Genomic DNA, 22,709 nt, shown 5'->3' with positions numbered 1-22,709 from the left:
GTGTGTGAGGCGGGTTAACTTTTACAGTTGTTTCAGAACAATACGCATTGGGATAATACTCTTAAAGATTTCGTCATTTCTTTATCACCGCATCAAATTCGAACATTGTTTGTCATCATCATATACACATGTTTTGTTTCGAAATCAAATGAATTATGGGTGAAATAAAAGGACAGCATGTTTGAGGATATTTTGTATTGTATACGCTGTACTACTGTAAATAACTGACATTACATTTACAATGAGGGACTAATTATGAAGACATGTGTTTAATGATCTCAAATGAAGTGCTATCGTGGTTAGCCATTACATCGCCTAATCGTCCTATGCATGAAGCATGTAGTCATGAGTTGCAAACAGAATGTCATAATGATGTGCTCAAGCAGTAGCTGAACACAAATGTTCTATAATTGAATGGACAATATAAGATTGTCTATTACTCTTTGATAGAAGCTGTGACCAATGGAACTGGTGGAATGTATTTATTAGATGTAGATATATATATATAGTTAAAACGAGGGCTTGCGTTACCATGGAGCATAATGGTGAAGATCGATTCATGAGTCGGTGCAGTTTCACTGCTAGTAAAGAATTTTATATTATAATTATATTAACTAAGACTTAAACATCTCATGTCTCAAGGTGACGAGCGTAACTGTAGTGCCGCTAAGTATTTAAGTATTTAACTGCCAATAGTGAGTTAAAAGATATACAGAACATTTTGTTAGATGGGTGTGTGTTAACTTCAGATCGCGCGTGTCGGGCACGGCCACCCTGGGTCGTGCGAGCGGTGCGGGCGCGGGTGCGGGCGCGGGCGTCATGGGCGGCGCACTGGGCGGGTCTCACACCCTGGGCCGCGCGCCTCACAACGGCAAGTACGCCACGCTCAGCAAGCAGTGCAAGACGCTCGAGAGTAACGACTTCTACTGAGAGCGGCCTGGCGGCGCGCCCCAACCCGACGCTGGTCAGTACACGACACACGTAATAATAATAATAATAATAATAATAAAGCCATTGTATTCCGAACTAAAGAAACATTTAACATTTGAATAACCAATAATCTTAAGCTATAAAGTATAAACTATAAAATGTCTCTTAGTTCGGCGTGCCGATCGGCAAAGGCCTCCTCCAACGATATCCACTCTTTTCTGTTTTGGGCAACTCTTCTCCAGTTAGGTCCTGCTGTCAATTTTATTTCATCTTCCCACCTTGTGGACTGTCTTCCTCGTTTTCTTTTGCCATCTCTCGGGTACTATTCGGTTCCCCACTTTCTCTCGCATCATGTGCCCTGTTATCCTGCAGTGTATAACCGGCCATTCTCCTCTCCATTGATCTCTGTGTAACGGCAAGTTTAAGCATATGTTAGGCAAGGTAATATGCAGATATTCAAACTTCTCGTTTTTATATACATACTTAAGTCTTTTGACTTCTTAATTTCTTTTAATGACCAGTATTTTTTCCAGCTTGTTGCGATCCTGAGATTGATTTCTTTCGTCATTTGAGCTTCCATAGAGATAACTTAATAATGATCCACACACATACATAACACTAATAATATACTAACTAACGGCCGTTCCCAATAACGTACGAGAGTTATGGATACATTGCGGTCACCGTTTAATGATCAGATCTTATCTATCCATAGTTACGTCACATATAGTTAAATTATTAGCTATAGTCCAATGTTATCTGGCGATATGTAATTAAAATGTAAGTAAACGTGAAAGGATATAATATTTGTTTACCTCTTGTATGTTTAACTGAAAAAAAGCAACTTTGGCCTCTTGCCATCCACAGCGCTTGTTCTGCACGTCGAAATTTCCAGAACAAAAACTTTGGAACCAAAAATGCATTGTGTTTTCTTTTGCGACACCGCACCCATACACTTTATTAATCATAAATAACATGATATTTCAAGTTTTCCATTTTGCAAACTAAGTGACGCAATTAAGATGAAAAACAAAAAAAGGAAAAAATAAATGAAATACAGTTTTTGAAACGCAAATGCACTAGTAAATACTTGTATAAATTTCAATCTGGAATTTTTGACCAAATATGAAATATTTGAGGTCAAAGAGGCCAATATAAAAAAATGCCAATTTCATATGTAAGGACCTAATATATACTGAGAGATAGAAATATTAATCTATGTTTTATTAATACTTTAAATAATTTTAAAAATAATTAAAACAGTAGGCTCGAAATCGAAAGAGGATATAATATCACATTAATACTGGATGTTTTCTACGAAAACTGTGACAATTGTCTCATAAATATGTCGTGAGGGTCTATGTGCAATACTTTTCTCGACAGTAAATTTACATGTCACTAGTGGCTCGTCAATAATTCAGTCAAGACTAACAAGATATTTGTTTTTCAGGTCAGGCCAGTCGCACGGCGAGCCTGAATCGTTTCGACCCGAAATACGCGTCGTTCGGTCCCCGCGCGCCGCGCCCGCGTCCCCCCGCGCCGCCCCCTGCTCTCGCCACCTTCTCCCCGTCGCCTCCCCCGCATGCCAACTCGCACTCGAATGCACATGCTAACTCGCACATGAATAGCCAAACGGGTTCCCACCCCAGCACGCACGACAAGTACGCCACGGTGCGGCCCCCGCGCCGCGCCGACCCCCAGCCGCTGTCGGCGGCCGCGCTCGAGTACCGCAGCCTGCAGCGCCCCCGGCGGCAGAACAACGCCAACTCACACCGCCGCCGCCCGCCCGTCGAACGACACGACCAACGAGACCTTTACGCCGTCACAGAGTTGTAGGACGCACTCTCGGGTACCAAAGTGCGGGCTTGTACGCACTACTGCGTGCGCGCCGATGAAGTTTAAATAACGAAGTTTGAGCCCGTCATTGACTGGATATTGAATACGTTCACGTGATAGGTTCAGCCTTGACGAGGAGCATTTTTTCCCAAGATTCGTTCTTAGATTTCAGTTCGTAACTTAGTACCTATGTGACTGCTTCGACAATGTTTATGTGATGATATGGACGCCATATTGAAACGACTGTGTAACAGAAACTAGATTTTTTCTATAATGACATATTGTGAAATATTCTAATAATTTCTTCTGTTTTTGTCAGAAAGTGAAAACCATTAAAAGGAAAACAAACGATAAAATTATATAATCGATATTATTATGATAGCGGTAGATTATTCACGTAATGACTATATACATTCGGATTGACTCATTATTACTTATTTATCTTTTGCTCGAAATTATTTGCTATGCTGGTCATAGTGAATGTAGAGTTAGTTATTTATATTAAATGTACATTATTCAGTATTAAAAGGCAGGCATTTTAGAATGCTGTTATTGTAGACACGTAATATATATTTACATGTAAAACTAACCACACCTATTGTTTTTCAAGAAAAATGGAAAACAAAATCGAAAACTTTACATAAAGCTAGGGTAAAGGCCTAAAAGCTGCACTGTCGTAACGCCTAATTTATATAATTTATGATCATTTTTACGAGTTTTATAAATTGTGTACACTTCCGTTTCTTATGAATTATTTCAAGAATTAATTCCCTCTGACAAATGGGTAAGGAAGTAACAAAAAGCAAGTGCTCATAAAAAGACCCAAAACGTCTTATTTGACGAAAAGTCTTTTCTTGAATATAATCTCAGCTCAATAGTACGTTTCTAGGAATTATAATATACTAGGTTAATATACTATATCTTGTTCTAAATTAGTCAAAAATATATAGTCGGATTAATCTTATAATAATTGTAATCTGCTTTTTTGTATTTTCATACTATAACTGCAAAGAAGTCTTCGTAACCCCCGCAGAGGACTGAAAGATTTTCTTAGAAATATACTGCAAATAGTTTAATTATTCAATTTTTAGGTAAATTTACATTTTTTAAAATGTTACTTGAGAATTAGATAAAAACATTAAATGTATGAATATCCGCACATTTCTGTAAGAATTTAAAGTAAAATTACAGAATTGGACGACTTACAATATTGCTTTTAATATTGTAATTTAAATGTATTGCGTAAATATGTCATGTCAGCTATGATAAAAAAATAAAAGAGAATTAAAATGAAATTCAACCGGTGGGCACATCACCGGTAATGGACCGTAGGTGAACCTTCACCGAGTACGAGTACGAGTCTAAGCCCCGGTTTCACCAATGACACTTCAAACTGAGTTCAATAAAACTCAGTTTTACGTAAAATATTTCAAATGCCAGTCTTGATCTCGATTATACACAAAGCGATTTCACCAATAACTTTTAAGCGTGTTGACGTAATCTGAGTGTACATGTCAAAAAGAATAGAATGTATCAAATTCCTGTCAAAACGGTCATCGAAAAGTATGTTCTATTATATTCTTTATATTGTCTGAGCCAATACCAGGTTGAATCGATAAGTATGAACAAATTCAAAATCGTTAAATGTCAATGATTCTATTACGATACCGACAGTGGCAGCTCTTCAAGAGATGTTCATCAAATTTTGGACGTTAATTAACGCGTTTAGGCTATAACTGCGTTTAGTTTGTGTTGGTGAAATCAGAGTTTACAAATAATCTCGTTTACAGGCTTAAGATTAGTTCAAAGTTTTCTAATCGCGTTCTACTTCAGTGGTGTAATCGGGGCTTAATACCATCCTTATTAATAAAGATAAAGTTTACTGCAGATGATACATAAAGTTTATTATTCCCAGTTTTTGTACAGTAAAATCTCATTTTGGAGTATGGTATTTAGATATAGTAATTATTAGTGTGTTGTCAAACTTGTAGTGTGGCAGAAATTATGTCTTGAGCTCAATATTAAACTGTAGAATATGCTTCGTGTGACGTGTGTGAATGTTGTCTTATATATTTCTTGAAGTACTTTGGTACTTTTAAATCGCCCAACGTGTTAATAGATAATTTAGAACCGTTTTTGTTAGAGGCAAAAAAGTCAAGTGTCTCAGCGATGTAATAAAGAAAAATAACTAAAATACCAGAACTTATAGGGTAGACATGGATTTAAATAACTTTGAATTGATCTCCAAACACACCGTAACAGCCAAGAATTTTCTATGTTCTATAGTATATATAATGTATTTGTATATTTATATACTCACTAGTCTGTATTTTCTCTCTCTGGTGGTGACAGCTGTTGAGGTTCTCCCATTCCCTCATCTATCTCACCAGAGTGATAAACGAAGTAATCGTTGAATTATCATCATAAGAACTGTTAATCTATCACAATAGCTACATTCAAAGAGCTATAATGAAAGGGAGGGTAGATGAAAATTATAGACCCATGATAATCCTGCGATTTTTGTACTCAAGTGTATTTATAATATTTGAAATGATTTTAAACTTATTAATATTATGAATGTTTGTACGAATGTGTATAAATTATCATTCAATTTTTTATTGCACATAACTTGATAGGGCTCAAGGTCTACTATATGGGACGTAGCGAGAACCTCACTGTAAATATTGATACACATTTAAACGAGGGTATGTTATAATCATTCCAGCGTGTTAGAGGACTTTGGTAGCTATAATCTGAGCGTTAAGGTGCTTAACAGTACTGACATTACTAGTACGAACATTTTTTGATGCAACTATAATTAAAGCAAGACTTTTTAAGTGTTGCCAGTTTATCATTAATATTTATCTTAAGTAATTATATTAAGTTTTAGAATCATTGGTTATAATTTTATTTATTTCCATGTGTTTTTTTTATATTTATTATATACATTACTTTTGTGAATTTATTTTCCTTTCATAAAAATGTATAATTTAAGTCTTAATTATATAATAATTAAATTTGTCGTCTCATAGCTTGGGTTACCAGGCGAGCAGAAGTTACGTGGAGACAGAAAGAGATAAACATAACTATAGCCCAAGTTAGTCGATAAATAACAGTAAGTTGATATAACTCCCGCGTGTCAACAGAGGAGGAACCTTTAGACGATCATTTAACTTCAGAAATAAGTCGTCACTTTGAAAATGGTTCTTAATATTGGTATTTTTTTTAATATCTGCGCGGACGTCACAAACATGGCGCCCTGTCCTATTGTCAACACGCGGGGACTATACCGGTTGATATTCAGTATTAAGTATAGAGAATGTACAACGATGCAAACGTTTTGTATTGCTACTATGTTTAAGTTTCACTCGGACCTAGAGCAGTGTATTCGCCAAAGATATGCATAATTTATAGAATATAATACCTAATATATAGTTAGCGTTTAATTATTTAAGCTAGGTAATTAAGTACTTGGGTTTTGTACAAATCTCATTTAGAAATGAGCTAAGTCAATATTTATTCCGAGTTTTGGTTTGAATCACTATGTTTGAAGCGCAGGACTTGCTCAAACTGTCCCAGCCTTTCTGGTCAGTAACATTATAAACTTTTATTCCCACAGAGGCGAAGGAATATGTGTGGCGGAAAAGTGTAAGCAACCTTTGCGATAATTGTAACCAAATTCTGCGAAAATTTTAAATGACTTTTGCGATAATCGTAAGTAATATTTCTGGTAATAGGAACTTGCGTGCCCTTTTTTTTACGTGAACTATAAAGTTACTTATGCGGTGAGCGGGAGGTCACTCGTGTTTCTTTGGAGTCGTACTCTATTGTAAATGTTGTACAATAAGAACATGAGTTAGGAATGTCTGTATAAAATCTGTGCAAACTAGTGTCGAAATATCGCTGAAAAACGTATTATTTTTCAATTTACTCCTTGGCTCTACACTCTTACCGTAACCGAATTATTACAAGTACTGTTTAATATAACCAAAGTACTTGATATTTACCGTTGCAGTACAATTAAACCTAACGGAGACCAATTCAAACACAAAGACAAATAAAAAAATTCAGACAGTTTTGCTGTTTAGGAATTTTTCTATGACAAACGCGTACAGAAGTACTTACTTAATGGTTTGGCCAGGAGAAACACCCTTACTAGCTTTTGGGATAGTTTCCTATCGCAGAGATAGTACGTGTTCTAAAATAGCGTCGCGACTTATAAGACCAGGAAAGACAGTTATGGACTGACTATAACAGATAGATGGGGCTGGCTTCACTGGAAGCAGCACCTTTTCCGCCAAAAAGAACACACCTCATCTGCTGTTCGCATGATAAAAGCCTTTAGCTACTTGCACGTACGCCACGATAATCTTTCCTAAAATGTAAAACCACTGTCGCAAAGCACAGAGATTTTTGGTCAATGAACTCAAGGACTCTTTTCGATATTCGACACTGGTTAGAACTTTTAAAGTCGTTTTGTAATTGTAATGCACATTCTTTAGATAATTAGGCTACTTTATAATATTTTAGACATATAAATACAACTTTGTACTTTGCTTTGATTCGCTGTCGGATTTATATATTTTTGTTTTCAATTAGAGAGCAACGGTTACCAATAATCATTTTATTAATGTGTTGTGTGAATGTTTGACTATGGAAATTGTATGGATTATATTTAAAGTATTTTTTCGTTGAAGCTTTGGTGGGACTCGACTCGAGACTCGGATCTTTTAAGAATATTTTCTCTTAAGAAAATAAACATAAAATATTTTCAAAATTGGCAGCTGATTTACATTTTATTTCGAATATTTTCTTTTACACTATTTAATATTGACTTATTATATGAGATTGTTTATTTTTAATAGGGTATATGCATGAATTCTAAAAACACTTAAATTTTATTTTTTACATCCTAAAAATTATCAAACACATCAAATTATAGATAAAAACATTCTTATTCAATTAAAAAATAAATATTCTTTCTCGGCAATATATTTCGGCCATTCAAACGCGCCATTTTGCGCGGCGTTTCTGTGACGTCAGAGTCTATCCCAAGAATCGATATTGTACTAATAAATTTGTGGCTGGTTTTTTCATTCGGTTATACTGTGAAAACTACTGAACCGTTTAAAATAATTCTTGTACCAATTGATGCAGCGTGTTAGAGAAGATTAGTATATAATATGTTGTTGATTACTTATTCAGAACCTTTTTTTTTTTACCTAGAAATGCCTATGAATTCGCAATATAACTAATTCAATCCATGACATTTCATTACATATACCTAGTGATTATTCATACAATGAGCGGTCTTGTGTAAATAAATTTGTAACATTTCTGGTGAAATGTATTAAATTTAATTACATTTTGTGATTTATAAAATAATTGACCTAAGCAAAAACTTACTTAAAAGTTTTTTCTGGTGCCAAAGATACTTCGAAAAGCGCACTAGATAAAGTAAGAGTTCCAAGAGACTCAACTATTCGAGCAAAGTGGTATAAACAGTAACCATTAAACCGAGTGCAACGCAGAGCTCCTCGAATTGTCGGGGACGCAGTGCTCTGTGAACCGCTAGATAACTTGGCGTTGCGTAGGGACGTCGCTTCATTGTGTGTTTTCGACCCCATTTATCACGGGGAGTATTCCGAAGAGCTATTTGATTATGGCATATATGTGTGGTGTTCCTCCACAGTGCGGTTTTCAAGGAACTTTCTTCACGGAACTTTTTACAACAAGCTGTGGAATGAGCTTCTTTCTGCGGTGTTTCCAGGACGATATGTCATGGGTACCTTAAAAAAAAGCACATACACTTTTTTTAATTGGCCGGCAACACTCTTGCGATTCCTCTGGTATTGCAGGAGAATGTGGGTGGCTGTTGGCGGATCATTTAACATCAGATGACCCGTACTTTCGTTTGTCCTCTCTTCCATACAAAAAAAAAAACAATGAGAAGAGATAAAGTATCTCCAACAACTTGCTTATATTGCTGTGGTATATATTCAAGGTATCTACAAATTTTGAAGTGAGTTTAATGAATATGTAATTTTTTATTTAGTTTATATTTTGATTGTTATTTACTTTAAAAATGCCAAAATTTAAAACAGAATCTTAACATTGATCTCAACGAGAATCACATTATGTTAATGATCTAACAGAATGACACTGATAATAACAGAAAAAAAAAACAATAAATATGGTAATTCCAATTAAATTATATTTTCTGCATTTATATATTATTTAGTTTTAGAAATTAATATGAGAAAATATGAATAGAGAAAACTTAAAAATTAAATTAATAATTACCTTGCAACGTTCACTCTTTTTAATTCAGAAGAAATAAAAACTGGGTTCGAAACACAAAAACACGTAATCAAACAGCATCATAAACGCATCTTGTTTTGGAAGATAATCTGATTGCGTTTTAACAAATCTATTTTCAGTCAATGTAAATAATAATTATGCAGATCATTGAATAATAAAAAAACAACATATAATTTAATATATTGCTAACCAACGAAAATAATGTCTGGGAACAATATCATTGTTTATGTTTATCTAGACTTTGACGTCACACTGCGCTTCAACCAATAGCATTGCGTTTCGATGCTTTATGTTTCGCGCGTATTTATTGCACTTTTGTATATTTAATATTGATTATTCAGCACAAAATTTAATAAACAACAATAAAGATTATAAAAAATAATATTTCAACTAAATATAAGTTACATGCATATACCCTATTGTTTGTATCAAAGATTGTCGATCCGAGGCTCCACCCATCAAGCAATTCAATTATAATGAGATTATATTTGCAAGCTGTGCCATTTTCAGAAATTCTAATTTGAAGTTATACTTATGAGTTTTGATGCTAAATGCGAATTTAGTTTTTTTTTTCAAGTCAATTATGGTGCGTATGTTTATAATAAAGTGTTCTGTTATATTGTGGTTATTTAAAAATATTAATTTCAATTTCAATTTATTTATTAAGAGATTATTAAAATACAAAATAAGAATAATAATATAAGTTTTACATAAAAGCTAGTTAACACTGTGCCTGAACTAGGTAAACCTGTGTTTTAATTAGATAGAAAAAGATCATAATCTTTCTTAAATTGTTTCAGAATAATTATCTGGCATGTATGTTTGTTTACATCTAATAACATTTCGTGTTAGTATTCTGTTTTGAATTCTTGCAATATTTCCCACATTTATGAATAACTGCAATATAATAAGATGTTGTATGTGAGAGTTCGGCCACGTGTCGTCGACTTGAGTGAATATCACCGGCGCGTTTACAATGATAATAAATATTATAGAAAATAATTATTTGTTTTATTTTCAAGTATACTTGTTGAGTTGATGGTCGTTAAACAGTTTGTCGAGATGTCTGTCTTGTTTTTTCACTCGCCTTCGGTGAATTCATTCATTATTCTTTTGAAGTGATAACTTCCTTATAAGCGTTGGGCACTTTATTGAATTTAACGACTATCGTGCTCGGATATGTGACTCGTTAGAGTAAAGTCAGATGAAGTCTGTATATAATCGTCAAGTGTGACCAAGCGATTATTCCTTAACTATTACAGATATCAAAAAACTTTAAACTGATATTGAAAATATCTACCTTACTTAATCAATAAAATGACAATTCTAATATACTAACACACAGATACACACATACAATCAAACATATTTACATACATACACACACACATACACACAAAGATTAGATACCTTTATAATTCAACTTTTATTATTATATAATTGTAAGTAGTTTTATTTCAATTAGTTTATAATAATAAGGTAAACGTGTTTATTATTTCATTTTATGTTTTTGCTATGGAAGAGCCATATTGTATGTTTACTTTACACTTATATTGTATGTTTTTGTAATAAAATTATTATTATTATTTATTATACACAAGTAATTGTCTTTTTTTGTATATGACATTGTTACAAACTGCTTAATTCCATTTAATTACTTGTGTTACACATGTTCCCCAACAAAAAGAAGAAGTATAAGCAGTAACAGTACTAAACAAAAATATAAACTTAGTAAAATAAAACAATTACTTATGATAGAATAAGAAATAAAATTATAGGTATTTACTAATCAATATTTAACTGTAACCTCGCTCTTCTTCTCCATCAGTATATATTTTATATTTATTTATTTATTTATATATATATATTTATTAATAAAAAACAAATTTTACATTTTGCGGTTTCAAAGCAATAAAAACCACTGAGGTTTGTACAATTGCTAAATTAAGTCTACACCAACAGAGTTAAATTAATAAATGAAAACAGTTCACAGTTAATAGTTCACAATCGTTAGAAACTTAGCTATATATTATAATTTTAAAAGTAAAAGTACTTGATACAATAATTAATAGTTAAGCACGATAAGTTGATCGGTGGTCAGTCAAGTCTTAAAAAGTATTTTTTTAAATTCTGTTTTAAATTTGTCTCAGTCAACGAGTCGGTCAAGTCACGTGGCATAATTCTAGGTAATATGTAAGCTGTTGTTCTTTCACCGAACGCATTGGATGCCCGAGTCCATCAGTTAGATCTGTAATATTTTTCTCACCCTTGAGATCAGAACAGCTGCTATCCTCTTTTTATCAGTACCACTCGGGCCAGGCTCAGGAGAGGTTTCAGAGCAATCGTGAGGCAGGGGGTTCATATTTTTTCAAATGCCTACGGTTTCGTCGAAAAGTTCTAACGACAGTGTTTTGCACAATATATGATCGCGGAGTCGACGCTTCTATTGTCACTTGACCCCTGGTTTTCTTGTGCCCATTTTTTAAATGACAATAAGGGACGAGACGAACAGAATGTTCAGCAGATGTTATTTGATACACCCTGCCCATTACAATGCAGTGCCGCACATGGATTCTTGAAAAACCCAAAATTCTGAGCGGCACTACAATTGCGCTCGTCTCTTTCAGACATAAGATGCTAAGTCTAATTTGCCCAGTAATTTCACTAGCTACGGCGCCCTTCACAAACACAGTAATGCTTAGACATTACTGCTTCACGGCAGAAATAGGCGCCGTTGTGGTACCCATAATCTAGTCGGCATCCTGTGCAAAGTATGATTACTTGATCGCCCAAATCTAACTCTGGTAACTCTTTACAATGTCTATCATAATACATTTTGCTTTCAACTGCCTACTAACTAAATAATCATTATCACTGTTGTGTGTATTCTTAATATTTGAATAACAAACGTCAGTTGTCATCAACGACTCGTTTTAGTGTTTAAATTCTCTTTGACTGTTTCATTAACATCACATGGTGACAGCGGTGGGATGTTAAATATAAATAAATTGAGATGTAAGTTGAGATGGAGTAAATAATTATAATAATTATGGAGCACGCAAGACGACCGCCAGATCTTAGCGTATATGGCAGCCCCGTCAGCCGGGCTGAAGCGTGGAAAATGAGGAAAACACAATTCCAGTTGTTCATAAAGGCTGCAGGCATCCACAAGGAAGATCCAGCCGTGTAGCCAGCCTTCTGATGAACCTGATAGGACCGAAAGGGTTTAATGTACACCAAACAATCACTTTTGAAAAAGAAACGGAGCGTGATGACGTTGCAGTTTTGTTAAAAAGTTTGACAATTGCTTTGGCATGAAACCGAATATAACATTAGCGAGATACAATTTTTTTTGCTAGAAATCAAGCTGCCTTCAAACACTAACTTCAAAAACTTTTCATCAAAACTTGTTTGTTTTCGTCCCTGGAAGTCCTCTTCCAACTAATCAGAGACATAATTGTGTGTGGTATAAGGAATACTGTTTAGTACGAGATCGCTTACTCCGGACGGATGAGTTGACTTTGGAAGAAGCGACAAATGTATGCCAAGCTGATGAAGATTTCGTCGGACGGAACGCGACAGCTGGAATCTCGTGTGGTAAGTTCAGGGCGAGCGTCCATCGATGTGGTGAAAGCGCGCGGCGGGGCCCTCGTCGCTGCCAGCCGTCGATGGAAAGCGAGCAGCAGTAGTGGAGGATAGCCGTGCTCCGGCGCCACCATGCAGAAGGTGTGGAATATATTGTGATACGGGTTCTTGTTTTGTGTTAGGTGTGACGTGTTTTTTATGCGGGGGCTATAACCATTTTGCCCGGATGTGTGTAAATCGTTCTAAAATAGTGTATGATATCGATGTTAGTGCAGGAAATCCTCTATAGAGGATTCTGAAAGTGACGACGTCGAGTCGTTTTTCGTATTGGCGATTGCGAGCTTATCGCGACGCAGTAATACGTACAAGTGGTATGAAAGATTAACCGGTGAGTGTGGCGTTGAGAAATTTAAACTAGATACAGGAGCAGATATTAATATCATATCTTTACAATGTATATCATAATACATTTTGAGTTAAGTTTTACATTAAATACTAAGTTCTGAGTACTTACATAAATTAGCCCAATTTCACCAATGACACTGAGTTTAATAAAAATGAGTTTTGTTTAAGCTGGTTCAAATTCCAGATCTCGATTAGACAAAGCGAGTTCACCAATACATTTTGAGCGCGTTCACGTAAACTGAATTTACATGTCATAAAAAATTTCGAATATAAAAAAATAAAAATTAGTTAAATTAGTATTATTATTATTGATTGGCTTGATGGAATTGACAAGTATGAGAAAAATTAAATTGTTATATTTTGTCATTTCTATTACAATAATGTGAGTGACAGCTCTTGAACGCGATTAAATATTACGTTAAACGTCCAAAATTTGGCGGTCATTTAGGTTATAACTGCGTTTAGTTTGTGTTGGTAAAATGCGAACTGAACATGTAAACTCCTTTCCAGACGTACACTTAGTTTAAAGTGTTCTACTTGAATGGTGAAATCAGCCCTTAGTAATAAAATATAGAGTAGATATACAATATTTGGAAAAAGTATGTCAACGTGCATAGCTATTATAGGTATATCTAATAAATATTAATTGTATTCCCTCACCCCAGGAACAATGTGACAACTGGCGTTAATCCGATCACTTTATATATTCATGAAGTTTGCGCTGACCTTCGTGTTCAGAAAATTGCGTATTTCGTCTGCTGAATATTTTATCGCCTCAAGTATTCTTGTCCGCCGAAAGTGAGTTGGAAATCTAGTTCAAGCTATCCTTAAGTAATTGAATTTACTAGTAGTTGAATGACAAATGGCTTGTTATTATTTCATTTATATATTTACAGTATCTTAACGAAACCATCAGCTCAAACCGAAATCACATAAAATATTCAAATCACTTTTCAATGAATATTCGATCGATTTTAAAGTGGGTAAGTAAGTATAGTACTTTAGGGATATGAGAATAAAAATTTGAAAAGTATTCTACACGTCCATTTTTTATTTCAAATGGGTTGTTCAGAAAATATCATATCTACCTATGTCATTGTTTGTAATTGGAATGTCTGGGACTTTTATACTTAATCTGTAACACAAACTTAAATCTTACGCGATGTCTTTTGTGATCTGACCTTGACTGGGACTCAATTAAAATGACACGTGCATCATCTGACATATCAAAGCTAAAGTAACTATTGAAGTGTAGCGAAGAACCATGAACATTTGAAGCAGTTGTTCACATTAACTTTAGCTTCGAACTCATCCGAATTACCAACTACGTGTCTGAATAGTGGTTTGGAATAGAACTGAACAATGTTTGTAGCATTGAATTTGAACCCGCGACTGCAAGCACAAATATCTTTTTAGAGTCGTAATTTTTTGTTGATACCTTTTGTCGTAATTTATTTAAATATAAAATTTTTAAGATACATATTTATCGTTTCAATTCTTCTAAGTATTAGTAATGTATGTAATTTTATACCCCTGTTAAATTACTGCGACAGCATGACTTACTTCTACTGATACAAGGACTTCCCTACTATCCTTAATTATAAAAGAAATATTTTTACTTGACGAGCTAACAATAATATTAACAATCTGTTAAATAGCGATAAATGCTCTTCTGTTCAAGAGTGAACTTTGCTAGATGTAGGTACCTTAGCCAACGAATTCTTTTACTTATAAATCTATATAGTTTCAGTTGTCTTTAAGTTAACTTTAACTTTAATGTACGTGTTAATTGTAATCTTTATATTATAGTATATGCTCATGTTTACAGATAAAATTTTCTACACTAGTACTAATAGTGGAAACCCATACTTGGCTCTTTACAATTACGTGAACTATCTATAATTATAATCAGTTTTTATAACTGTTGGTGCTCGTAATAAAAAAAAAAATAAAAATAAAATAATGTGTTTTATTTATAAAACTAGCAAAATACAGATATCAGTTTACAGTTGGGAAGACCATGTCAGTATTCTCTAGATACTTCCGCATGTATTCTTCAGCTTCTTTCACTAGTTCTTCTGTATCGAAGTACTTCACCCAGTTGCCTGACTTACCTGAAACATATCGAAATAAAAATAATTATTTATAATAAAACAATACTTTTGATATAAAAAACATTAGCGGAATAAACTCCTTGCTGTGTTATTAAAAAACGTGGAGTTAAGTTATTCCAAATTTAAAACTTTTTCTGCGTTACAAATAAACTTGGTATAAAGTTATAACTGATAAACAAAGAAAATGAAAAAAATTTCAATATCGTTGACAACACTGTCAATATAATGATAATTCTGAAGTTTCCGAATGACAAGCTGCCTTGCAAATAAACTCGGGGAATGTTATACGTCCGAACAAACCATTCGTAAGCAAAATGTCTATTTGTAAACATATTTTTTCCCCTTATTCATAATGGTCCGCTAACTTAAAACAGCCGCTAAGGAGTGTTTTTTCTCATTCTAACTTAGGTCAATAGAAGAAGGCAGAGTGTGAATTAGCAATGCTTTAAGTTAGTAGACTATTATGAATAAGGGGGTTTATTTGTAAGGCCGTAAGTCTTTATCTTACCTTTGTCACTACAGAACTACATGACAGTTAGAAGTAATTTTAAATTCGAAGTAACTTTACACTACGTTTATTAATATGAAAGTTGAGTTGATGCCTTATTTAGTTCCTTCTAACTTCGACACTTTCGAGGAAAGTAAATCTATTTATGTTCATTCCCTTCTGAATTTATTGTTTCTTGAATGAGTATGTGAGGCGTGATGTCTGCATATTAAAATATATGATATAACATATTATAGTATTATCATATTATAATATTATAGTATTATAAATTCTTCTTATTAAAATAAACCTATTTGCTGTATCAACCCTCTTCGACAACCTTATCGAAATCTCGAACGATTGCCAATTCCATGGTATCTGGAACGTAGTCAAATGGGCTCCGAAGAAGAGTCGTCGAAGAGAGGGCGTCATAAATAGAGCACGACAATACTGCCCACATTCTAGCGCTCTACAAAGCGCAGATCCGGCCACACATGGAGTTCTGCTGTCATCTCTAGTTTGGCGCACCCTAGTATCAGCTCCAGCTGTTTTACCCCAACTATGTTAGCATTATTGCTGAACTAGGCCTAGCTCATCAACCCCTGATCTCGTCCGGTGGCTAACTCGCAAATGTCAAGTATAATTAATTGTGAATAAGTTACTATTTTCTACTTTGTAATAAAAGAGTTTTTTTAAAACTCCTTTCGCAATATCTCGTTTAACAGAAGTATTTGACCGCGTGCAACGCAGAGCTACTTGAATTATCGAGGATCCAGTGCTCTGTGATTAGATTGATTATTTGGCATTGCGTAGAGATCTTGCTTCAATTTATGTCTTCCACCGCATTTATCACGAGTTCACCTGATTCCTGTTGACGAATTCCACCTTCGCATGCCCTCCATCTGGATATGTGGCGTTCCTCCACAGTACGGTTTTCAGGGAACTTACAACGTACAACACACGTGGAATAAGCTTCTTGCGTGGTGTTTTCAGGACTCCTACACCTTTCTAAAAGGCCGGCAACGCTCCTGTGATTCCTCTGGTGTTGCAAGACAATGTGGGCAGCGGTGATCACTTAACATCAGGCGAACCGTACGATCGCTTATCCCTTCACTTCCATAAAAAAAAACTGTGGATACAGTGGATATTCCTACTTATTAGAGTAAATTTATGGGAAATATTTTGTAAATTAACTGTCAAATACAATTCTATAAGAAATCTTTACGCCTTACCTTTTCTCAGAAACTTTATTTCGGAGTCGTCGTCCGCGTCGATAGAGGTTTTCACTTTATTATTTTTCTTCATGTTGTCAAATGTAAGATGAGCGGCTAGTTTGTCTTTCTGCTCGTCGGTATACTCCTTACCCAGAAACGTGGTAACTCTGTCGATTACTTTACGTAAATCCTGTGTGAAATTGGGTTTTTGAAAAAAATTTTTTTTTGTGATAAATGGAAAGATTATATATTAGTTTTATAACAAAACTATTTTTTTTTTCGCAATAATTCAAAAGTTATTTCAAAATAAAAAAAAATTTTTGAATCCAGTACCGAAAACACGCCGACAACTCCCGAACAAACCCGAGCGCGTGTGACGTCATAATGTTAGTTTTCACTCATTGCAGTTGATAGAAAAATAATAAATACAGTGTTTTGATCTATTTAATTTTGTTGCCATTATTAAATATTTAAATTTATATTAAAAATGTCGAACCTCAAAAGTTATCGTTCTTGTTTTGTACCATCATGTAAGAATACTACAAAGGCAACTCCTGATAAAATGTTTTTAAATGTTCCCCAAGATGACAAACGTCGAAATAAATGGTTTCAAGCAGTGCACCGTGATAATCCCCAAACAAAATCGATTTTTTTTTGACTTTTCATTAATAGTTAAAGTAACTGAATAAGCTTTACTCCGAACTCGGTGTTCTGGACATACCCGTCCTTTCACAATACAAATATTATTTTTACGACTTAGTTGAACATAACCTATAGCTTTGTCGCCGTAACTCTCACGCGATGCTCTGCAATTTATGAAATAAATAATTATATTTAATGTAATGGAGAATAAATAATTAAATATTTTCATTTATTATATTATTTTTTAACAAACTTACCTTGATGCCTTGGCACCTCGAACTTCAGCAGAATTAAACCGAACGTCATTTTTTAAAAAATCGGTGATCATAAATATATCAACATCAGGAATATTATCAGACTTTGCCTTAATAAATCCTTTATCACACATAGCTAATCGAAACCAACTAACAACTCGTATTTTAGCAATAAATTTTTAATATTATTGTCTAGACACGTGTAATAGCCGTAAACGCTGTACTGTTATTAAATAGCTATAACATTATGACGTCACAACTGTGGTGACCAATCATGGCGCGTTTATAGTCACGTGATTTTTATTTAAATTTCATCAATTTATAATTGTTTATAATTAATTGAAAAAAAATTTTTTTGAAGTTTTTTGCATTAAATATCAATATTATTAATAATAATATATAAATGTTTTAAAATACATAAAAAAAATCAATTTTTTTTTTTTTCAAAAACCCAATTATCGTGATTAAATAATAGAATATAAGAGTCAGGCAAAAAACTTCAGAGCTCACACTTTTAATGCAGTCAATTTAAATTAAGGCGAAGAGTGAGGAGATAACACGCAAACTAGGTGTTTTTAGGCAAGTTTTATGGTGAAAATATAGCATTTGGAGCTATGAACACTAATTTATCTTATTAGACATACCCTTAAGTCTAATTTTTAAGTTGCCAATGCTTGCTGTTGGTTATAGTTAATACTCCAGAGTTATTTTTAATTAGGTTCTACAACACGAGTTCAAAAACAGATGTTTATTCACTTGGGTGTGTCAGTTGGCTTCGATTTGGTGATATTTTTTTGAAAGTTTCGCTAGTGTTGGAATTATCAAGGCAAATAACTGAAGGCAAAATTTTATGAAAGATGTTATAATTGACAATTAATTAGGGGCTTGTAAATGTCCAGGAAATTAAGTGTTTAAATAAATATGAATAAGCCAGTGGCTTGTATCGTACTGAATTTCTGGGACTTATTTTGAATAAAAATTAAAAGGGGCATGTACTCTGTATGCCTACAAAAACTTGAGCTTACCACTAGGGAACTTCCTTGATATTGCGGGGCTCAGTTCGTAGTGCTCCAAACTATATCAAAAGCTCACACAAACTCCGGGGCAAAAAAATGTTGCAATACAACACATAAGTTACTAATTATATTGAGGCGGTTCTGCCAATGCAAGTTTAATCATGCGCGTCGCCAGGAGTTATAAGCAAAGACTGATGAATCGTTTTTTTAATATGGATGTGAAGTGGAGGACCGTGCTCCACCCCAGGTGGAGCACGGTCACGCTTATGATTAGGCATTTAAAGTAAATGGCGCGAACAGAATATTTTCAGTAGACACAAAGCCTATATCAACAGAGGAAGATAGAGGTTGTCGATGCTAGTTAATGTCTGCCATACCATTTGCATATCCTCGTAGAACAGGAACATCATGTTGGGATGATTCCTTTTCAGCCAAGCTTCGTGCACGTGAGCTGATAGAGGCGCGTGCAGAACTGTCAAATATATAAATATTTTTAACTGAAGTTTAGCATTCGATAGCCATTGATCACTCCAACTACAAACCAATAGCATGTAATCTGGTAACACTAATGAACCTAAGATTTACCAAAATTTTTAGTTAAGTTGAGCTTTAATGAGGAGGAGTGGCAAGAAACTAGGATATCATTGGCTGAATGTGAGCAAAACGTCAACATAAGTATTACTTATTTTTTCTAATTTCTGCGACGCGTCGGGCACGCTAGCCTATGTATGAACTTTTCAGCAAAAACATTATATATTATTATCACATTAAGATATAGTAATTTGCACTAAGAAATGGCCACTTTTCTTCTTTTAAATTGCGAAAACTACTGAACCGATCGGAACTACGGAATTGTTTGGGAGAAGTGTATAATTAATGGTGTTTCTGTATCCGGATCCAATATTATTTTTTATATAGAAATACCTTTATGTTCCCACTATAAAATAGACATAATTGAGTCAGTGACATTTCATTACAATATACTCATACAATGAGCGGGCGCGGGGTACTTAGTTTATATGGCAAAACAAGGTTTGCCGGGTCAGCACTATATATATGTATAGTTATAAATTACTAGCTGACCCGACAGACGTTATTCTGTACCACAAAATACTGTTTCTTATGAATTTGTCAATAATATTTCATAACAAGAATTTTCATAAAATATGTTCCCTGTTGATATAACGAAATTGTTTTACAGCAGAACCTGTCAAACTGTGCCTAATAAATTCTTTCGTAAAAAAATATGTCCACAAATATTGAAAATAAAAATCAAACTATCCTATCTCACAAGTTGGACTAAACTGCATTGTATGAAGTAATCCTAGTTAAAATCCATTCATTAGTTTAGGAGTTCACTGGAAAGAAACATCAAGACATTCATGCCAAAATCACGGCTTGAAGTTAGTTTCGCACAAACAGTTTTACCTATAAATTTAATAATAATTCAGTTTGCTACCTAAGTTACGTTTGTAGAGGTCCCAGAATTCCTTAAACTGTACTCCGTCGTCGAAATATCTGAACAAGATGTGCATGAAGTGAAAGGAGACTGCCACGTCCAGGGGATGTCGAGCTATGTAGAAAACCTGGAGGATATAATAGGAGGAGTTATAACTAAGTTAACTAGTAAGAGAGAGTTATGTCGCATACCTATATCATAAGGAGTGTTCAGAGGAATTGTTTAGGTTTTTACCAGAGGGTGGGTCTTTTGCCGACTAGATTATGGGTACCACAACAGCGCCTTTTTTGGCGCGAAGCAGTAATATGTAAGCATTATTTTGTTTCGTTGTGAAGGTCAACGTAGCTAGTAATATTACTGGGCAAATGAGACTTAACATTGATAGGATTTTTGAAAAACCCAAAAATTCTACGTGGCACTACTTAGTAATGGGCAGAGCATATCAATTCAATATCAATCTGAGCTGTGTGGGTCACTTTGGTTCCCCTACGGATTTCCTCATTTCTGATTCGATCTAGCAAGGAATATAGCCGAGTATAGCCCTCTCCATTGCCCTCTGAGTGACCATGTGCTTTCTCATAACGCCCACAGTTAGCGAACACGTTTGCGTTCCATATGTCACGTTATTATTACTGAAAATTATCTTCAATAATTTTGAAGGCAGTCACTAATCATTTGCCGGTGCAGAGGAGTTGTTCGGGTTAATACCAACATTGTTGGTACGACCAAGTAGACCAAAAGATTCGATCTCCTCATACATACATAATTAAAAAATATTATGTTTTCAGTTAAGAGCAACCTTGGCAGTGTCCAGTAGCTTAGGTGGAAGACAATCCAGGTTTACATGACTCTTCACATATCTTGGAGAAGGCAGGGTGTGCAGATCTCTGTAGTCGTTCCAGGTGGCGCTGTGACCACCAGATACTGAAGGTTTCCTCACTTCACTTGCCTGAGTTGGGTACCTGGTTCAAATGAATTTATTTGATGATAATGTCTGGAAAACTAGGTATATAATATTTTAATACCAGTTCATACACTATTTATATAAAATAAAAAGAAAAAAATTGTTATTAATTACAAAGTATAGTGAATCTGTCTTTTTCGCTAACCTTCGAAACGGCCGCACTGATTCTTACGTTACTTTACTGTTAATAGCACGTTATGAGGACTACCTACCTACGTTTATTGTTTCAAACATAATATAGTATATATAAACATCACACATATAATATATGGTTATTCTGATTTCGTAAAACTAAAATTTATAAACCTAATTTATTTAAAATTACACTTAATTAAAGTTTTAGTTCTCTTTGGGGTGGAGACGATGGGTCCTTGGGGTTCATCGGCACAAAAACTCATAACAGAGTTATCCAGACGTCTAAGCGATTTGACAGGTAACCCAAGGTCTTATCCTCTGACAGTGGTACGGCATTGTCAGAGGATAAGTTTGGCCAGTTGCCAGCTTCATGGGCACTTTACCTGCCGACCGCGATGTATTTTTTTTTTTAATATTTCTATTTGTAATTAATTAATTTTAATAGATAAATTTATGATTTATTTAATAAAAATCTAAACTACACAATGTAAATCAAGGCTTTATCACAATAAAGTCGTAAATTTTCCTTTTATGCGGTCCAAATTTAAAATATCGGTCTAAAAGTTGAAGCAGCTTCGAGCTATATTTAAATATTGCAGGATTCTGGACAGTGATTTGATCGCATTGAACTACTTACTCGATAAAAGCGAATCGTTTGGTAAGCGGGTCTTTGGCCGCGCCGGTGTAGTCCAGGTCATTGGCTACCAGCCACACTAGCTCTTGCAACCAGGTCGTACCTGACGGTAGAAACCTAAATTATATAATTCATTTCAAGTTATCACAGTGAATTTTTTTTAAGTAAAACTTTTATTACATCTCCAATCGGCTTGATTATTTGGCGTTGCGTTTAGGGGTTATTATTTGTGGGTTCTCTCTGCATATTCTACCGCATTTATTACGGGGAGTGTTCAGACGAGTTGTTCGGGTTGTTTCTAGCGGCCGAGTTCCTCCATTGGACATTACGCCAAAATGCTAAATACCGTATCTTGTTAACGTTTATATTCCACAACGTAAGTATCATTATGTGACTACTGCACGTGAACGGACAAATATAATATTCTTCTACTCGTGTTATAGGCAGATCCTCATTTTTATATAGATGAAAGAGTTATTTTTCTTGCTAATACGGCGAATTACAGATTCAATTATTTTGAGGATGTTTTTTTATTATTATATTCTAATAATAAGGTTAGTTTCATGGCACATCATGATACAAAGTGAAACCAAATCCCATACTTCGGTGGTCAATCTTCTTTTTTTATTACGGCAACGTAGGCCCATATTTTGTTTGGCTTAATTTCCGTCTGATATTATTAGTAAAAAAAGAAATAGCAATCATTATTTCGT

At 34.4% G+C, this 22,709-nt stretch overlaps 1 protein-coding gene across 3 annotated transcripts in view; it reads right to left on the bottom strand.

Annotated features, from left to right (window-relative positions):
• Positions 1 to 15,026: 15,026 nt before the first annotated feature.
• Positions 15,027 to 22,709, bottom strand: part of LOC126979162 (sulfotransferase 1C4-like) — a 71,248-nt gene continuing 63,565 nt past the window's right edge. For all 3 annotated transcript variants that reach the window (XM_050828406.1, XM_050828405.1, XM_050828404.1), the window contains exons 4-9: positions 22,000 to 22,099; positions 21,063 to 21,225; positions 20,264 to 20,390; positions 19,182 to 19,276; positions 16,911 to 17,082; positions 15,027 to 15,191 (exon numbers count right to left, since the gene is read on the bottom strand). In XM_050828406.1, coding sequence (XP_050684363.1) covers positions 15,076 to 15,191; positions 16,911 to 17,082; positions 19,182 to 19,276; positions 20,264 to 20,390; positions 21,063 to 21,225; positions 22,000 to 22,099 — 773 coding nt within the window. In that variant the 3' untranslated portion in view covers positions 15,027 to 15,075. The remainder of the gene's footprint in view (positions 15,192 to 16,910; positions 17,083 to 19,181; positions 19,277 to 20,263; positions 20,391 to 21,062; positions 21,226 to 21,999; positions 22,100 to 22,709) is intronic.

The sequence above is a fragment of the Leptidea sinapis genome, chromosome Z (assembly GCF_905404315.1).
Source record: "Leptidea sinapis chromosome Z, ilLepSina1.1, whole genome shotgun sequence".
In the NCBI taxonomy this organism is placed as follows: domain Eukaryota; kingdom Metazoa; phylum Arthropoda; class Insecta; order Lepidoptera; family Pieridae; genus Leptidea; species Leptidea sinapis.
Note: the sequence above shows the minus strand (reverse complement) of the source record. Positions and strands in the feature narration are given on the sequence as shown.